At 40.5% G+C, this 18,446-nt stretch overlaps 1 protein-coding gene across 3 annotated transcripts in view; it reads left to right on the top strand.

Annotated features, from left to right (window-relative positions):
- st3gal4 (ST3 beta-galactoside alpha-2,3-sialyltransferase 4) overlaps nucleotides 1-18,446 on the top strand; it is a 37,487-nt gene that overhangs the window by 12,987 nt on the left and 6,054 nt on the right. The window contains exons 3-10 of one of the 3 annotated variants that reach the window (XM_063492847.1): nucleotides 3,131-3,200; nucleotides 6,540-6,621; nucleotides 6,925-7,014; nucleotides 8,286-8,383; nucleotides 8,599-8,662; nucleotides 9,797-9,892; nucleotides 12,702-12,900; nucleotides 13,350-13,487. In XM_063492847.1, coding sequence (XP_063348917.1) covers nucleotides 3,179-3,200; nucleotides 6,540-6,621; nucleotides 6,925-7,014; nucleotides 8,286-8,383; nucleotides 8,599-8,662; nucleotides 9,797-9,892; nucleotides 12,702-12,900; nucleotides 13,350-13,487 — 789 coding nt within the window. In that variant the 5' untranslated portion in view covers nucleotides 3,131-3,178. The remainder of the gene's footprint in view (nucleotides 1-3,130; nucleotides 3,201-6,539; nucleotides 6,622-6,924; nucleotides 7,015-8,285; nucleotides 8,384-8,598; nucleotides 8,663-9,796; nucleotides 9,893-12,701; nucleotides 12,901-13,349; nucleotides 13,488-18,446) is intronic. The other 2 variants (XM_063492849.1, XM_063492848.1) reach the window with 2 other exon arrangements.

Here is an 18,446-nt window from a genome sequence, read left to right as displayed (position 1 = left end):
TGTCTGCGATGTCAACAGCAAATACTCAGGAATGGCATCACATAAACATCAGGTTAATCAGCTTAGTAGGATAGTGCAGAGCCCAAAAGTGTGAGGTTGTGAGTTGAAAGCTTTAGTTTGTCTCCTTTTATGCTAAAACAATTCTTGAACTTTGTATTGCTAGAAAGTCTAACAGTGACATCCAGGCAGTGTTTAGGAAGTACCTCGATCTGACATCATTGTAATGTCTGCAAGATCTGTTCAACTTTAACTTAGGAAGTCTTTTTTTTAAAACTATGGCTCGACTGCCAAACAAACTGTTGAAATAGTTGCAGGGTTAGCAAAGGAAAAGGGGAAGCAGCTTTTAGTTAACGTCTGAACTAACAAATCAATCTGTTCAGAGAGTAACTGAGTTTATTTAAGCGAAACATCTGAAGCAAACAAATGGCTCATAATGGTAGACTCCACAACAGTCCAGCACAACAATGAGTACAAGCGTAGAACATGTTCATCCTGTTATTCTGTGGACAGCAGGAGACCACAGCGAGGCGGAGAGGAGAAAACAAAATAACTGTGTTTTATGAAAGAAAATACAGTTGCATTACAAGCGTGCGCCTGTCCACATTCTTCAGTTCTTTTGTGTTTTCCTGAACAATAACACAGCCGGGCTTCATATCCAGCTCTGGATAAACACACACACACACACACACACACACACACACACACACACACACACACACACACACACACACACACACACACACACTCCTATATAACTCCTCCCTGATTCAGCTGGCAGCAGCATTATATTAAATTTCATGTTGGGAGATAACCATTTTTTTTACAGTAGGTGCCCTGACTGGCCTACAGTCTATTGCAAAAGTACAACCTGCGAGCAACCCTGTGGTAGTGTTAAGAAATTTGTACCAGTATTATATTACTGTTAATGCAATGTAGGAAATGCATGTGCACTCATGTGTATCCTAAAATAGACGTTCTGCTTTGCACTCCTTCCGCTGATTCTGAAGCATGGTCAGGCATGCTAAACTGTTTCTGAAGGACTCTGGCTTCTGTCACAAATCAGATAATAGATAAGATGTGCATTACTGAACCAAGCACAAAGTGCTAAAAATGACACTATATCCTTTAGTTCAGTGACCAGTTTATTATGAATCCGACATGGTCCTCTTATAATTTTTACTAGTTTTGTATACTTTCTTATCTTGGTTGTGTGCTTCAGGTCATTGTCCTATTGCAAAATGAACCTTTACCACACTCTGAGATCCAGAGCACTGTAGAGCAGGTTATCATCAAGGATGTCTCTGTACATTGCTGCATTCATTTTTCCATTTACCCCCACCATTCTCCTAGTTCCTGGTGCTGAAAAACATCCCCAGAGCATGATGCTATGCTTCACTGTAGGGATGGCATTTCTGCAGTGATGAACGGTGCCTGGTTTTCTCCAGACCCGAGCATTCTCTTTCCCAACGTGTGACATACTGGCAATTTGTCATGTCCCGAGGCATCTCATAGCAATGCGAAAGGTACCCTTTGGCGTCCTTATGATACTCTCCAGATTCTCAGTTGAGTCCAATAGAATGCCGCTCGCAGCGGTAACACACGCTCCAGCCCTTACCCTAACCATAACCTTAACCCAGTCAGATAGTGTTTTCCAAAGCGATTCATGATCAGAGAGTAAAACACATTTGCATGTATAGATTCATTCCAAATGGCTCTCATGCCTCTGAATGCGTAACATCCTGACGATTTATCATATCGCATGGGTATGTGACGAGTTGGGATGAGAATGTGTTGTCCAGACATGATGCTTGGCATCCAGACCAAAGACTTTAATCTTTGTTTCATCAAACCAAAGAATTTTGTTTCTCATGGTCTGAAAGTCCTTCAGATGCCGTTTAATAAAAGTATAAAACCATTTGGAAAAATGCTTAACTGTATAACTTTCAGAACTGCTTGGAGAGTGGTGAGAATGACGTTTCTGATGTAAGAATCGCACTAAAGCAATTGAGAAAAAATGTAAGGAAATAAAGTATCTACAGTTCTGATTGACAAAAGTACAAGCTGTTTTGATGAGTTGTGAGATTCAAGTAAGAAGTGCATCAGCATAATTACAAATATATTTAGTTGTGAAGTATATGTAGATAAAAATAATGAGAAATGCAATTGAGTGGGGAGAAAAGTGTTTCTGATTTGAGAACTGCATTAAGAGTAGTGAGACAAGTTCTGGATGTGAGAACTGTATCAAAGTGATTGACGTTATGTAATTTTTCACTGCCTCTTCTTTGGTTTTATCAAAACCTTTGTAACTCCTACATCCATACATACAGGTCATTTTGGTCTTTCACCCTAAACCTCTTGCTGGTTCACTTTGTTCTAGACTGAAAACTAAAACAGATTATGAGCTTTGAGCTTGTGAACTACGGAATGCACTATTAGAGTTATTAAAGTTTTATATTTTCTAACGAGTCTTTCAAAGGTCTAATTTTATACTTATTTTAGTGAATTAAAATGTTTTGTGATTAGTTTTTAGTTTAGTTTCAGCTAACTACAATAACCTTGTGCACTACTAATACATTTGAAATCTCTGGACTTTATTGAAAGTTTTAAAGAGCGCTTCAAGGCTTATTTATATAGGTTTGCTTTTAGCTAGTGCACGCTGTTGTGTGTTTTAATTTTTTTTTTCTCAAAGATATTTTTATTGACTTAAAGGAACAAAAAAAGAACAGATACACTAGAATTGTTAAACAACAGACAAGTAGGCTTCACAGTGACTGTTTGAACTGAAATATTAGAATACAGATTAATGACACACTCACATGTCTTATAATTGTTTTCATCAGTTTACCCCCTACCCATACCACTTAGAACCCCTATCGTGTGTTTTAATTTTAACTCAGAGTATTTTTAGCGGTTGCTTGTAGTTGTGAAATGCGTTGTGATCCTTTTTTTTAAAATGCTTTGAACACATTTACATATTTGTGCAAAACACTCTAGATCTTAGTTTTCATCTCAGTTGACTTTCAGATCACATTTCCAGTTAGGTTTTTTTTTTTTTTTTTTTTTTTTTACAGCAAAGACAGTGTCATATGTGCAAATATTTGAGCTTTCTTCTTCCTGTACCTACTACCAGGGTGACCACATATTGTGAAGTCATGAGAGGCTCAGCGAGCATGTGAAGATGTCCCAGAAAGCAACTAAATGTAAGCCTTTTTGCTGTCTGTGATTGTTATTTTTGTTTTTTTGTTGCTGTTGTTGTATTTTCATTGCATTTTTTTTTACTTATTGTCTTAAGATCTTTTTTATGATTTTCTCTGTGTGGACAGCAAATTTGATCATTGGGATTTTTAACATGCCCTAAATTCACTGTTGTTTAATGTGAGATACTGAGAGGTCAAACTGGACTTCTTGAATATTGCAGAACTTAACAGTACAATCACTTATCATCAGAACAATTTGGTTACCAGTGAGTCTTTGTCAAACAGTAACCATAATTCTGTTTTAGTCAGTATACAGATCGTGTTATTTAAAGCAGTCCAGGCCTTGTTATTTGAATGATGATCAATGTCGCTGCAATTGTTGTGCCAGAGTATTGATGATTAACTGCTGTTTTCAATTGCGTTTGTTCAAAGGAAGGTGGTGTATGTTGTAAATTGCAACTTTTTTTCTAGTTTATATATATATTTTTTATTTTATTTTCCCCGAGGGTAGTGGCTGTTACAGTTACATTTAACACAAGATGGACTTGTCACAGATCGCATAGGGTAGTGTGAAAAACTGTTTGCCCTCTTCCTGATTTAATGTTTTTTTGTATGTTTGTCACACTGAAATGTTTCAGATCATCAAACAAATTTAAATGTTAGACAAAGATGAGTAAACACAAAATGCCATTTTTCTAAATGACGGTGTCTGTTATTAAGGGGAAAACCCCCCCAAACCTACATCACCCTGTGTGAAAAAGTGATCCCTAAACCTAATAACTGGTTGGACCACTGTTAGCATAATCGTTTATCCACCCTCAGGAATCACCAGTAGAAACTCTTTATCTTTTGGTGTATTTATTAAAGCACTGATGATTAAAAAATAGCAAGTACATGGGTGTCTTCTGTTCAGAAAACTGCAGTCTACAAGCAGTTAGCTGCAGTCAACCTCCCAAATGAGAGTGCCACTCTTGAATCATGAACTCTGAGCTTAACTGAGACGTGAATCCTACAGTTGTTTAATCTTGTTCTGGGTTCTTTTGTGACCTCCTGGATAGGGTTAGGGATTATCAATGTGCTCTTTTGGTCGGCCTGTCACTTCGGGGAAGCTTTACCACTGTTCCAAGTTTTCTCCATTTGTGGGTAATGGCTCTCACCGTGGTTCACTGGAATCTTGAAGCCTTAGAAATAGCTTTGTAACATTTTCCAGACTGATAGATGTCAGTGACTTTGTTTCTCTGTTTCTCAGGTGTTTCTTTAGATCGTGGCATGTTGTGTTGCTTTTTTGAGATCTTTTTTAGCCTGCTTCACTTTGTCAGACAGATTTAAGTGATGTCTTGATTCAACAGGTCTGCCAGTAATCAGGCCTGAGTGTGTTTAGTGAAACTGAACTCAGCTTTCCAAAAAACCTGTTTAATCACAGTTAATTTATGATTTAACAAGGGGGCAGGGTTAATTACTTTTTCACACAAGACCAGATAGGTTTTGATAACTTTTTTCGCTTAAAAACTACATTTTGTTTTGACTCAGCTTATCTTTATCTAATATTACCGTTTGTTTAATTATCTGAAACATATAAGTGTGTGACAAATATGCAAAAAATAGGGAACTTAAGACGGGGGGAAACACTTTTTCGAACCACTGTAAAATGTTACCAAAGGCTGTTGCTGGCTTTTCTCTTTACACTTTAAAAACTTTAGCGTTAAATGAATTTTGTAGCAATTCCCATGTATTCCATGTATAATTTATTGCATGTATTTTTGCACATAAACCACTCATAACACTACAACGTATTATTTTAAACTTGCATCAGGCTAAGTCAGGCTAAGTATATTTATCTGTTTTCAAACACTGTGCAGCGCTTACTGGCTGTAATTTATTATTGAATGGAGTCCTTATCTAACCGTCAGAAAGACAGTGGTTAAAATTACCTTCTAAACTCTCTTTTTAATGGTCCTTGGGTTTATTGTTCAATGCCTTGTTATAGATGAAGCTCAAAATATTTAATCACACCTTAAATTGCCCCAAACTTCCCGCTATTAGTCCTGTTACCAGGAAAAAACCTTTGTTTACTGTACAGTGTAGCTTTACCACTGAACCTGATGAGAAGAAAGTCCAAGCACAGCAGTCTTTAGAGTAATTTCATGGAGATGTTGTTAAAAAAAAGAAAAAAAAAAGAAAACTTTTGATGCTCCCAAATGCACATTAACATAAGTCCAATATATCAAATGATACTCATATACAACCCTCATTCCATACATGTGCTGTGTAAAATGTAAATAAAAAGAGAATGCAATGAACCCATATTTTATTCACAATAGAACATAGAAAACATATTGAATGTTGAAACTTAGAAATTTGCCATTTTATGAACAAAATAAGTCATTTTGAATTTGGTGGCAGCAGCACCTTCAAAAAAAGTTGGGTAACAGCTGTGTTTACCACTGTGTAGTATCCTTGTTTCTTTTCTTCTTTGCCTTCGTTGTATTTTTGGTTTCATGATGTGTCAACTGTTTTCAGTTGATGAAAGGTTTGGAGTGCTGTTCAGCACATGTACTTTTCTGCTATGAAACTGTTGTAACGGAGGTGGTATGTGGTTTAGCATCGTCTTACTAAAATATGCACAACCTTTCCTGAAAGACACATTTTCTGGATTGGAGCGTATATTGATCTTAAACCTGTACATGCACTTTCAAATTTCAGAAATGGTTTGTAGACAGATTTGTTTGCAGATTGATGAACCACTACCCAGCTTTACTTCTGTCAAACTGCCTCTCTAAGGTGCTCTTGTTATTCCCAATCATATAACTAACATGTAGTTAGTTAACCGAATTAGTTGCAAAATGTTCCCCCAGCAGTTTCTTTTTAGCACCACTGACTTTTTGAGCCCTTTGTTGCCATCGTTTTCTAATATTTTTCATGAAAAAGTAGAATATCTCAGTTTAAACATTTGTTATGTTCTGTTGTGAATAAAATAGAATAAAATATGTGTTTATGAGGTTTGCAAGTCACTGCATCCTGTTTTTTCAGTGTATTTAAAGAATTCAAACCATTTTTGAGAACATTGTATCGTTCACTCTTTGTTGTTAAAAATAAATCCTAGCAGATGGACAGTTTCCTATAAGCCTTTGCATTTGTCTTAATTTGGAAAGTGATATTTGAATGAAAATCAGTTTCATTGGCACTGCCCGTACACCTGTTTCAAAATGGCACATCAGAAAAAACAAAAAACATAATTTGCATAGAAGAAGACTGAGTATCTTCTCTCAGGTGTAGCCAGAAGCTGACTCTACTTTTACACCCTGGTATGTTTGCTTCTGTTTTTGTCTTTGTCTGCTCCAGTATGGTGGCCTAGGCTTCTCCCAGTACTCCTGTTCTTCGTCACCTTTGTCATGTTCTACTGTTCATATGCCTTGATTCAGAGGTAATCTCACACAAAGACACACTCTAACACAAACATGTCTTTCTTTCTTGCTTAATTTCTCTGGTATTGAGTCACAGAATCACAGTAATACCCATTTCTCAGGATTTCTGGCCAGCGCTGAGTCACTAAAATCTGAGAAGACAGCCCATGTTATTCACAAAGTGGTCTGAGCTGCTAGTCAACCAAAGCCTCACACATAGCAATTTTTGCACTTTTTGAGCATTTTGGACTAAATTACTGGCACTTTCCATTTTCACTGATTCAGCAGTAGTTTTCATGCCAGCTGTGGCAACTGTCTTTCAGCTATGGAGGCACCAGCAAGTCTCCCAGCAGTAGCAAGTCGCTGTGTGGTGGCTGGCTAACCCAGAAGAAATGGGAGAGCCTTAACTTTAAGTGAGTAATGGCATGTCTGTGTTCTTTTTTCTTTTTGGGAAACTGACTTATTAAAGGAGTGGTGCATGCCAGTGTTTTTATTTGAACATAAAGTGCAGAGTTCCTTGAAACTGGACTGCTCTGTACTAGCCATGACAGAAAAGCATATTTTACAGAGAAGAAGCAGGAGTTATGTTTAAAAAAAGAGTTCTAAATAATGGTTACAGTAAGTTTCAGTCATTCCAGTGGAATGTCTTGATAAAAAGCCAGAGAGGGGGAGTTAATGTGAAAAACTAATTTTGGCTAACAATGTCTTCATGACATATACATATTTTTTAGAACTTGATAATGTCTAGCCTGTTTTGTTAACTAATCCCTGTTTCACATTCTCTAACATGCTCACGGTTATCTATCTTTTAGTCTGTTATCAGTTTATCGACCTGTATATTTACTCACCTTTATTCTTGGCTCTGCTCATTTAGTAAAAGGGGATGTGTGGTTTGGCCAAACCTCATCCAAGGTCACTGTTTATTTATTTAGCCCAGTCGACCTTCCACCGCCTGCCCTTTAACCTTTGCAACAGTTAAGATGTGTAGCTGAAAAAGAGTTCAGTTCAGTTCAGAGTTGCCAGTCCGTTGTTCTTGGATTTTTAACATGAGTCAGTCACAAGGAAGCCTGCGAGGCAGTTACAATGACATTTCTCTAATTAGACTCCCTGCCCGGAGATTTATCCTGATCTCCTACAGAGGGCTAGCTGGCACACAAGAGTAATAAATGCCTGAGAGACTTACTGTCAAAGACAGTAGGTTATAAACAGCTGGAGTGAGCGAGCACAGAAGAGCAACTGTTTCACATATTACAACCTGCCACATTTGTCTCACTCCACAGGCTCTGTGAGCATTATTGCTTTCTTTCCCCTCTCCATGGCGAGGGAATGCCAGCGGAGGATTTTAATGAAGGAAATTGCTATTGAATGGCATCATATAAATAGGTGATTTTCTTATAACGAGGTTGGCTTACCTGCTTAATGGATACCAGAACATTTGGTAACGCTAGTGCATCAGTTAAGTTTACAAAGCAGTTTTTTTCTTTTATATGTGCTAGCTTGAACACTGTACTGCTTGGCAGAACAGATGGTATTGTCTATTGTGTGGGTTGATTATTTTAGACAAAAAACTTGAAGCAGTTTTCTTTGCTCTCCCAGCCACAAAGCCTCTGGCAGCATAACTCATCTGTACACTGAAACTGTGTGGTATCATCTTATAAATCCTGCTTTGACATTTCTCATGCAGCATTAGCAGACGGACACAGCTCTTTATGAAAATGGAGGATTTCTTTTGGCGGCAGCATCTGTCAGATCTGGCATTACCTTATGGCATTAAGGGCAGCGGTATGTTGACCTTGCATTGTACATTAATCCCCACTCTTCCCACTCACTTTTAGCAAATTTGTCTCATTTTGACTGGGACCAGGACTGGGGATTAAATAGATGACATCTTAAACTGTTAATACAGCTGAAACCCAGGACTGTAGCTTTTTCACTAATTCAAGCTCTGTGTTCGGCGTGAACTTTTGAACTTCTCCATTTCTCACTTTTCATCCCAGAGCTGCTGCTACTGAAAGTGCTTGCTGTAACTGCAAATTATCACGTGCCAGCCAACATCGAAAAGTAAGTTTGAGCACACTTTAGCAAACTTGGCCAACAGTAGTAAAGCGAATCAGTTTAACGTTGCAATCATGGATAACGATTTGCTTTTTTATACCATCTTACAATTTATTTATTTACAAGAATATTTAGAATAATTAGAAAAATACACAATCTGCACTTTTCTAATTATTCGAAATATTTTTAACTATTTAAACATCTTTCAGCATCCTGCTCTGTTTGCACACTACAACCTGGGTTTGCCACTTATCTGTACTTTAATTTTAATAACTGTACAGTACTCTGCTTTGGTAACTATTGTCCATGATGTAAATATGTAAAAATTGTGTTTCTGTTCTGTGTCCTGTTCTGTTTGTATATGTGTGTTTTTGCTGCTGATACAACCAAATTTCCCCTTGTGGGACAATTAAAGGATTATTCTATTCTATTCTCTTATTTGATTTTTACCAATTCAAGCCATCATGTTCAAAATAGAGTAGGCCAAGATTGGTGCCAACAAATACACACTATGCAGTCCTGTGAAAAACACCCTATGATTCAACAGCTTGTGGAGCCGCCTTTAGCAGCAATAACTTGAAATCTGTCACATCGTTGTGGAGGAATTTTGGTCCATTTTTCTTTACAGCATGGAGGTTTGCAGGCACTGGTTTTTGCCAAATGTAGCACTCTGCATTATGGCCAAACATCTCCATGTTGTTCTCGTCTGTCCAAAGGATTGTTCCAGAGCTCCTGTGGTTGTTTAAATGCAGCTTTGCAAACCTAAGCTGTGCTGCCACGTTCTTTTTAGAAAGACGAAGCCTTCTCCTGGCAAACGTTCCAAACAAGCCACACTAGTTCCGTCTTTTTTTAATTGTGCTGTCACGAACTTTAACGTTTAACATGCTAACTGTGGCCTTGTACTTGATTTTTAACATGGTTGCAAAGAGTTCTGTGAAAACGCTCTCTATAACTGTTCCCTATAACAATCAATGTCCTCGCGTGCTGTTCCAGTAGTGATGATAGGTTTTTGCCTCCAGAGAGCCATTTTGTTTGTAACTGAACAAAACATGTTCATTTTAAGACTGATGAGAAACCTTGATAAAGACATATTTGCCACATTTAATTCATAATGTGAACCTGTGTTGTTTTTCTCCACAGCCTTGAATGCAGAACCTGTGTAGTCATAGGTAATGGCTTTGCCATTAAAAACAGCTCCCTGGGAAGCATCATCAATAAATACGATGTGGTCATTCGGTAAGCAATGATCATACTCCACACAACAGTGAAATCATTTTTCCTGATTATGGTATTAAAATGAAATTATATGCTCTACTGTGCAATAATAGTAGGGTTAAAGTGTGTTTGAAAGTGTCTGCCATATATTTAAATCCAATTATTTAGATGGATGCTTGGATTAAAAATGTTCAAAGTTGCAAACAATGAAGTCAGTATATGGCTTAAATCCCTTTAAGCCAGAAGCTCAGACTTCAGACTGCTCTAAATAATTGATTGCTGACAGTCTTCAGCCCCTCAGCCTGAAAGGCTTGGGGTAGTGTCATCACCTCGCCTGGTGGACAGCCAGGTTGGGTGGATACCCAAGTTTGCGAGCGCAATAACTCGTGAATTAGGGGATGTAGGACTTTCAAATAAAGGTGCATGTACATGCAGGTTGAAGGATAGAGCTGTTGGCGATATCATTAGTGAGGTCGTGTACACTTTTTGTTGAAGGGACTGAAACCCAACCAACCTGCTGTTCTGCCCTTCTGTTTATCAAGCACAGCCAATCAGAAGAAAACATGTCCAAGGTTGATTTAAAAGGAAAGCAGTTAAACTTCCATGTTTCAAGGCAGTTAGGACTCATTGCAATTGCATTTTAAAAAAGAGAATGTGTTGATTTCTTTTTCCCCCCAGCCTCTATAAATAGGGTTTAATTCACTTAGCTGTAGACTGTATAAGCATGTGACTCTGACACAGAGCCGTCCTCTCAGGCTAAGTTTGGGTCAAATAAGGTTCTTTAAAAGCTGAAAAGAAAGCACTGAGTTTACTCAGGGACAAAGGCATTTTGCAGATCTGACTTTACAGCCTTGGAATGAACGACCGCATTCTGAGTTTTTTTAAGCCTCTTTCAAACAGCCAGAATTAGGCCTGGCCGCAATGCACCCCCCCCCCAAAAAAAACCCCTCTTTCCCTCCCCTCATGTCTCTCGCTCTCTTCTAATGATTTTCCAGCCAAGTCAGGTTATTAACACTCAGAATTCAATGCATGCCTGAGATTTTGACGTCATCGGGCTTTTTTCCTGTCATGGAAACACTGCTTGACTTCTTAAAAGCCTGTTGAGAATTAAGTTCTCAAAGTGCTTGCTAATAATTTAATGTTCTCAGTCTGTGCTTTGAATTTGTCAACTATAGAGTTATGTTGTATTTTTTGTTAAGTGATGAAACACAGATATTTTTTTATTTTACAGAGTGAACGAGGTTTTGAATTTCAGGCTGTGAACAGCGTAGTGTGAGTTAGTCATGCTGTTCTGAGGCAACTTTTTAACTTCTATTTAATTTTTCCCCCCAGATAGATAATATCTGTCAGTAGACGACATATCTGGGTGCGACATTACACATACATCAAAATTAATGCTGCTGCAAATATTTAATACAAGTTTGGGAAATTTGTATTTAACACAGTTGTTGATGACATGCTTTGAACAAACATTAAGCAAATAAAGCAATAGGTTTTTTGAATTACTACACTACACAGTGTGAAGAACAGTGCACTTCTTAGACTGTTCGATCCCTGGGCAATACAAATAGCCTAGTGCGCAATAGCTAAAGGCTATGACATTATAGCTTGTAGACTTCTTAGTATTTATAAGACCGATTGTGATGTGACATGTTGGTAAATCATGTTTTATCTGCCATCGTCCACTGGCTCACCACAGAAGTGCGTTTTCTCCAGTTTTATTTGTGCTGTACACCGCTGCACCTCATATTTAAGTTGGCAGAAGTCTCTGTGATTGCATCTCTGCTGAGTAGACCTTGATCAGAAAAAGAGTGTTGCAAGTTGTCCTTGTTACACATTAATGTGTCAGAAACGAAAGAGATGGTCATGGACTATCTGTGCAATAAAGGATGTAGCTGTTGAGTTTGTGCATCAGCATAAAGTTTTTTAAAAAAGCATATGCATACTTGCATATTTTGTCAGATTTACATTTCTCAGATCATCAAACTAATTTTAATTTTAGACAAAGATAATAGTGATGATTTCACTTAAATGAAATCATCACTAAAAACCTGCATAGTGTACTGTAAAAAGGGCCGACACACTGTTCCATGTGGCTTAACAGACTTTATTGTGTAATAATTGTTTATCGTCGCTGGATTCAGCACACTCACACATGTCTGACAGCTTCCCAGCAGTCTCTCTCTCTCTCCGGTCTCCGACCTCACTATATAAAAAGGGAGAAGCCTACCTAGTTTCCATCATGCGCACCTGTCCCTCCAACCTCCCTGGCACTGCCTCTTGAGCTCATTGCACCACCCCTCCCCTGCAGCTGAGCCAGGGACCACACCTCCGCCACATGTACTTATTCAGGTTGTCCGTGTCTAACAGATAAAATTAGTTTATTGATCTGCAACATGTAAGTGTGAAAAATCTGCAAAAACACAAGAAATCAAGAATTGTCACCTTCGGGCTGAAGGACCCATGAGCTTATGTGATTTACAAGAATCGTTACTCCTCCTAGAGTATTATCAGATTTCAGTGAACATTGCATGCAAAGATCACCTAATGGATCTTCACCTAAACTATGCTCAAGGCCGAGGTCATGTTACCTACAGTGTCTTTAAGCATGCGATCAGACCTTAAATCATTTATGTAAAAACTGTATCGGTTGAAACTCTGAGAGGCTAGCTGAAGGTCACGAGTGCAGTATTTCACGATCCACTGAATAATGGTTATTCAATGCTCATTTACATCAATCTTTTTTCTAATTGCAAAAATTGAAATCCTGACTAAAACAGCTCTGAAAATCCTTTTTTAAATTTCTTTACATATTTTATTCCTGCCTCAGGTTGAATGATGCCCCGGTAAGAGGCTATGAGGAAGACGTGGGGAACAAGACCACCATGAGGTTCTTCTACCCTGAGTCAGCGTTCTACAACCCTGGACTGGACAATGAGCCTGACACCCTTATGGTCCTGGTGCCTTTCAAACAGCAAGATCTACGGTGGCTCAAAGAGATCCTCTACAATGAGAAGAGGGTACTGGATGTGTGTGAGAATGCACTCTCCCACGTGCAAACACAGACTCTCTTACGCACACACAGCCATCTCCCTTTCTTTCGTTCTTTCCCCTCTCTGCCTCAACTGAACACACTCTGTTTAGTTTTCCAGCTTGTCTGTCTTGCATATCAGGAACAACTACTTAAGAGGTTCCACTTGAGCAGTGCCAGGACTCTCCAGAGTTAAATGTTGTTTCCATTGCAGGCATCCTTCACTCCGTATCCCACGGCACCTCCGGCCTCCTGCTGCTAATAGTTGCAGGGTCATTACCCGCTAATTTGCACATCGATTTAGTGTCCTCCAAACATGAGGGAGATTTACATGCATCTCTCCTTGCATGTTTCCATTCTGCCAAAAAAAGGGCAAATCTCATTCCCTTTGTGTCCGTTTTCCCTCTCAGTCTGTAAACACCCTGTCTGTTTTTTTTTCTTTGCCAGGTCAGGAAAGGCTTTTGGAAGCCCCCTCCTCAAATTTGGTTGGGTGACGCCAGTAAAGTTAGAGTGCTGGACCCACACTTCTTGCATCAGACTGCAGTCAAGCTGCTAAAGATCAATTTTCACCCCAAGAGCAAACAGGTGAGTGATCACTTTCAATTAAGTGTTTTTTGTTTGGTTTTTTTTGCAGTCGTGACTATGCATGATCTCAATTTGTGGTAGTAGAAGTTTCAGTGCAGATCCAAACCAAACTGTCTGTATTCCTTAGTCAAATCAGTCTGATTTCTTACTTAATCATAAGTTTTTGCTCTGTAATTGTGGTGGGGATGTTGCAATAAAAAGAATTTCTGGCATCCTCGGCAGCAGACTTTTCTTCCTCTTCTGCGCTCTTTTTCCTATGTTTCTGTTCTTCTTTTCTGGCCTTTCACTGCTTCCCACATGAATGTTAACAAGGGTGGATGGAGCCTCTGCTGATTAGGCACAGCTCCTCAGAATGATCCGTCATGACCTTTGTGGTAAACAGTTTATTGTAAGAGGCGTTTCTGCTGAAATCTAGTTGGTGAAATGTTGGAGGTGGGTGCAATTACTGTGAATTTGGTGACAATTAGCTTCTGCTTGGCGTCCTGGTATCTCACTGTAAGATAAGTGTCTCATGTCTTCAACGATAAATCGGTGGTTCCCTGGGAAATAATTGGCTTATTTCATTTTTTGGGGGTAAGAAAAGCCAAAATATTGTTTTCTTATTGTATGTCTTAAAGGTAAAAGGCAGTTCCCAGTGTGCTTATCTGTGATGCGGATTATTGCTTTTGTACTGTGGCCTTCACTAACTTTTAACTCGATTTTAATGTTTAGTTGGTTTTCACTGAGCATATCCTTTGACATTTTAAAGTAGAAGGCAAATGAAACGCAAGATGGCTGAATCAAAACACGAAAAGTAAAAGTGAAAGCATTGCTCTAAACCCATAAACTCAAGGAAAAACAGCAGTTGCGCAATGAAAATCCAGAATGCATGACATTTCTTTTTTTTCCCCTGTTGATCAGATTTTGAAACACCATGGGATCCCTCTTGGACTGAAACTGGTGTATTACAGCATTTTTTATTGGCCCATAGCATCTCATCTGCCAAGTGTGGCTTTCTGTGTGTTTGGTGGGGATCGTCGTCGATGTGGATCTTCAGCCAAGTTTTGTTTTGGTTCTGCTTGTTCCCACTGAGACCTTTTTGTCAAAGACTTGACAATGGGTGTAACCATTTCAGATTGCGGTACAAACACAGTTGGTTCACTGCAAGATGAGAGTGAGGAGCGGGAAGGCAGAGATTCTGCAGGCGATCAGCGGGCTCACTCGACAGGAGCTCTGTACCATCTGTGCAGCTTGTATGGGAATGGCTGGAGGGCAGCAGCAGGAGAGGTGGGATGAAGTGGTGGGAGAACTGGGGCCTGCAGGCAGTAAAGTTTTCAAGTAACACCTGAATTATGTTTATTCAGGGCTGTAAGCATGACATTTTTTACACATTACTGAACACGATGGAAATGTGCATCTGGCACGCCCTCACTCTGTGTTGTTGTTGGATACACTTTGTCTCATTTTGGAACTCCTGTGCTTTGGCATCATCAGTTTCCCTCAGGTTACCGACTCCATGGGAAACCTTCAACAAGTGTAGCGAAAACGGCAAAAACCCTCACACATGCCCCTACCTCTGTATTTCTTTTCCTCCTCTTTTAATCACATGTTCATAACACTTCTGAGTTTACACAAGTTTCTCCGTCACACATCGAACTGAAGTAGACATGGTTGCAGTAGTGATGGCATGCACTCCCATCTCTAATCAAGGATCCATGGGCCTAAATTCAAAATATGTGCCAGGCCACTGCGGAGCTCTAGTATACGCCTGTGTGCTGCCAACCACACGAGGCTAATACAAACAGTTTCTGCACTGACAGAGATTATGCTCTGTGCAGTGGCAAAAACTCTGTTTCAGATTCTTGACAAGGCTACTCAAACAAATTGCTATCTCTGTTGCTATAACCGACTGCACATTTGTTTAGACAGACATTTTGCAAAAGATTAACCCTGAGGGCACATAAAACTTCCCGACTCACGCAAATGAACACTTACTGTCATCTACATGCCGGTGTGTTGTGTGTAGGCTTTCTTTTAAACATCTCCTAAAAAAGCCAGAAGTAGAGTTATCAGCACACATTGAGCAGCTGTGCTTATTATTCACTGAGTACCGGATGCCAGCCTGACCTGTTGCAAAACTATAAAAAAAAACCACACTTGAGCCCTGCTGTACCTCTGAATAAACTTTTAAAATAGCACTTTTCTTGGGTTTCACACTTCAACATGGGTTTCAAAAAACTCCACTGAGACAACGTCCACACCAGCCCAGATAAATTTGAAAATGGTGTTTTCATCTGAAAACGCTCCGCGTCCACACTAGGTGATGGTTCTTTTCTGCCTGGGTGGGCAAGTTTGCACCTTATCTTACAAATAGAAGACTTTGTGTCTGATTGCTGTCCTGCCCTTATCGATAGTTTTAATATGCAATGCCATATATTTGCACTTAGCTTTGTTTGTTTTTTACACTTTATGGCGCTTTTGCGACTTGTAGCCTCCTGAAGACAGACTGATTGTTTCCCCAGACAGTGCTACACACATCACACGTAGCCTTGGGCATCTTCTCCTTCTGTTTGTGTCAGCATGCATAATTATGTTGCTTACTCAGAGAGCATTGCACAGTCAGGTTGATTTGCATGTTGTGGCTAATTGCCTCACCATCATCTTTACTTTGGCGCTATTCTTTCTTAACCTCTGTCTATGTGTGTGTGTATGGATGGCATGGTGTTATTTGATGGGCAATAATTATGTCTTTAATAGAATAGAATAGCCTTTATTGTCATTGTACAGGGTACAACGAAATTGGAGTGCCACTCCCTTGGTGCAAAATGCAATAATAAATATAAATGTAAAATATAAAAGGTACAATAAAACAAACGTAAGTACTCAACAAAAGTAAGTATGATATTTACAGGATAGCAGCATTAATATAATGACAGTGACAGTATGGTATGGCTAAGCAGGTTCAATTGTTTTTGTGCTTATTTACAACGGTGATAGCTCTGGGAAAGAAGCTATCCCTGAATCTGTTTGTCCTGGTTTTATGTGACCTGTATCGTCGGCCTGACGGTAAAAGTTCAAACAGTTGATTGCTGGGGTGAGAATGGTCCTTGATGATATTGCCAGCTCTGCTGAGGTACCGGGAGTTTGCAATGACCTCCAGGCTGGGCAGAGAGCAGCCAGTGATCTTCTGGGCTGTGTTGATGACCCTCTGCAGTGCTTTCCTGTCTGCAGCTGAGCACCCTGCATACCATGTTGTTATGCTGTACATTAGGATGCTCTCTATGGTGGCTCTGTAGAATGTCACCAGCAGCCTCTCCTCCAGGTTGTTCCTCCTGAGCACTCTCAGAAAGTGGAGACGCTGCTGGGCCTTTTTTACCACCGCAGTGGTATTTGCAGTCCAGGAGAGATCATCAGAGATCTGCACGCCCAGAAACCTCATGGAGTGTACCCTCTCCACACGGTTCCCGTGAATGTAAAGTGGGGCCGGGTCTGCTCTGCCCTTCCTGAAGTCCAAGATGAGTTCTTTAGTTTTTGTGGTGTTCAGTTGGAGGTTGTTAACTGAACACCACTCAGTCAGTCTGTTGACCTCATCTCTGTAGTCCGACTCATCCCCCCTTGAGATGAGTCCAACCACAGTGGTGTCGTCCGCAAACTTTATGATGGTGTTTGAGAGATGGGTAGGGGAGCAGTCGGATGTGTAGAGCGTAAACAGGAGGGGACTCAGAACACATCCTTGTGGAGACCCGGTGCTGAGTGTGATGGTGCTGGACAGGTGGGGGCCGAGTCTGACAGACTGTGGTCTGTTTGTCAGGAAGTCCTTGATCCAGAGGCAGATGGGGGTGGAGAGTCCCAGGTGAGACAGTTTCTGGACCAGGATCTCCGGGATGATATGATTAAATGCTGAGCTGAAGTCCAGAAAGAGCATTCTCACATAGCTTCCTCTGTGCTCCAGGTGACTCAGCGCAGTGTGGAGCGCTATGGTGATAGCGTCCTCGGTGGATCGATTAGTCCTGTAGGCAAATTGGTGGGGGTCCAAAGTGGGAGGCAGACTGGCCCTGATGTGCTGACAGACCAGTCTCTCAAAGCACTTCATCACTACAGGCGTAAGTGCAACAGGCCTGTAATCATTTGGGCTGACCACAGCTGTCTTCTTGGCGATGGGGATGATGGTGGAGGTTTTGAGGCAGGGCGGGACGGTGTTTAATGACAAGGAAAGGTTGAAGATTTTAGTGAAGACTCCGGTCAGTTCGTCAGCACATGCTCTGAGAACCTTTCCATGTATTCCATCAGGACCTGCCGCCTTCCTGGGATTCACTGACCTTAGAACACACCTCACTTGATGCTCCCTAAGTGTTAGTGTGCCGGTGCTGGGGGCGGGTGGAAGTGGTGTGACAGCTGAGGGTCTGGTCGTCTCAAAGCGGGCGAAGAAACGATTTAGATCCTCAGCCAGCGAGGCATCAATCCTGGATGTCGCCTGGTTATTGCTTCTGTAGTTGGTAATGTGATTGATCCCCTGCCACATTTTTCTGGGGTCGTTGTCAGCAAAGTGATCTTCAATCCTCCTCCTATAGGCAGCCTTAGCTTTCCTGATGCCTCTACTCAGGTCTGCCCTGGCCGCCCTATACGCAGCCCTGTCCCCTGACTTGAAGGCAGTGTTGCGGCTTTTTAGGAGGGATTGCACTTCGCTATTCATCCAGGGTTTTTGATTTGCAAACACCCTGACCCTTTTGTTGACGGTGACATTATCAACACAGTTCCTGATGTACGAGAGTACAGTGTCCGTGTACTCCTGGAGGTTGTGGCTGGAGAATAAATCCCATACAGTAGATGAGAAGCAGTCCTGCAGTTGAGAGAGGGCTCCTTCAGGCCAGGTTTTTATTGTCTTTGTCTGGGGCTTTGTTTTTCTCAGCAGGGGGGTGTAGGTGGGGGTGAGGGACATGCAGAGGTGGTCAGATCCAGCCAGGTGGGGGAGGGGTGTCA

Source organism: Pelmatolapia mariae, linkage group LG14 (genome assembly GCF_036321145.2).
Source record: "Pelmatolapia mariae isolate MD_Pm_ZW linkage group LG14, Pm_UMD_F_2, whole genome shotgun sequence".
NCBI classification, from domain to species: Eukaryota; Metazoa; Chordata; class Actinopteri; order Cichliformes; family Cichlidae; genus Pelmatolapia; species Pelmatolapia mariae.
The sequence above is the reverse complement of the archived record's forward strand: the minus strand, read 5'-3'. Positions and strand labels throughout refer to the sequence as shown.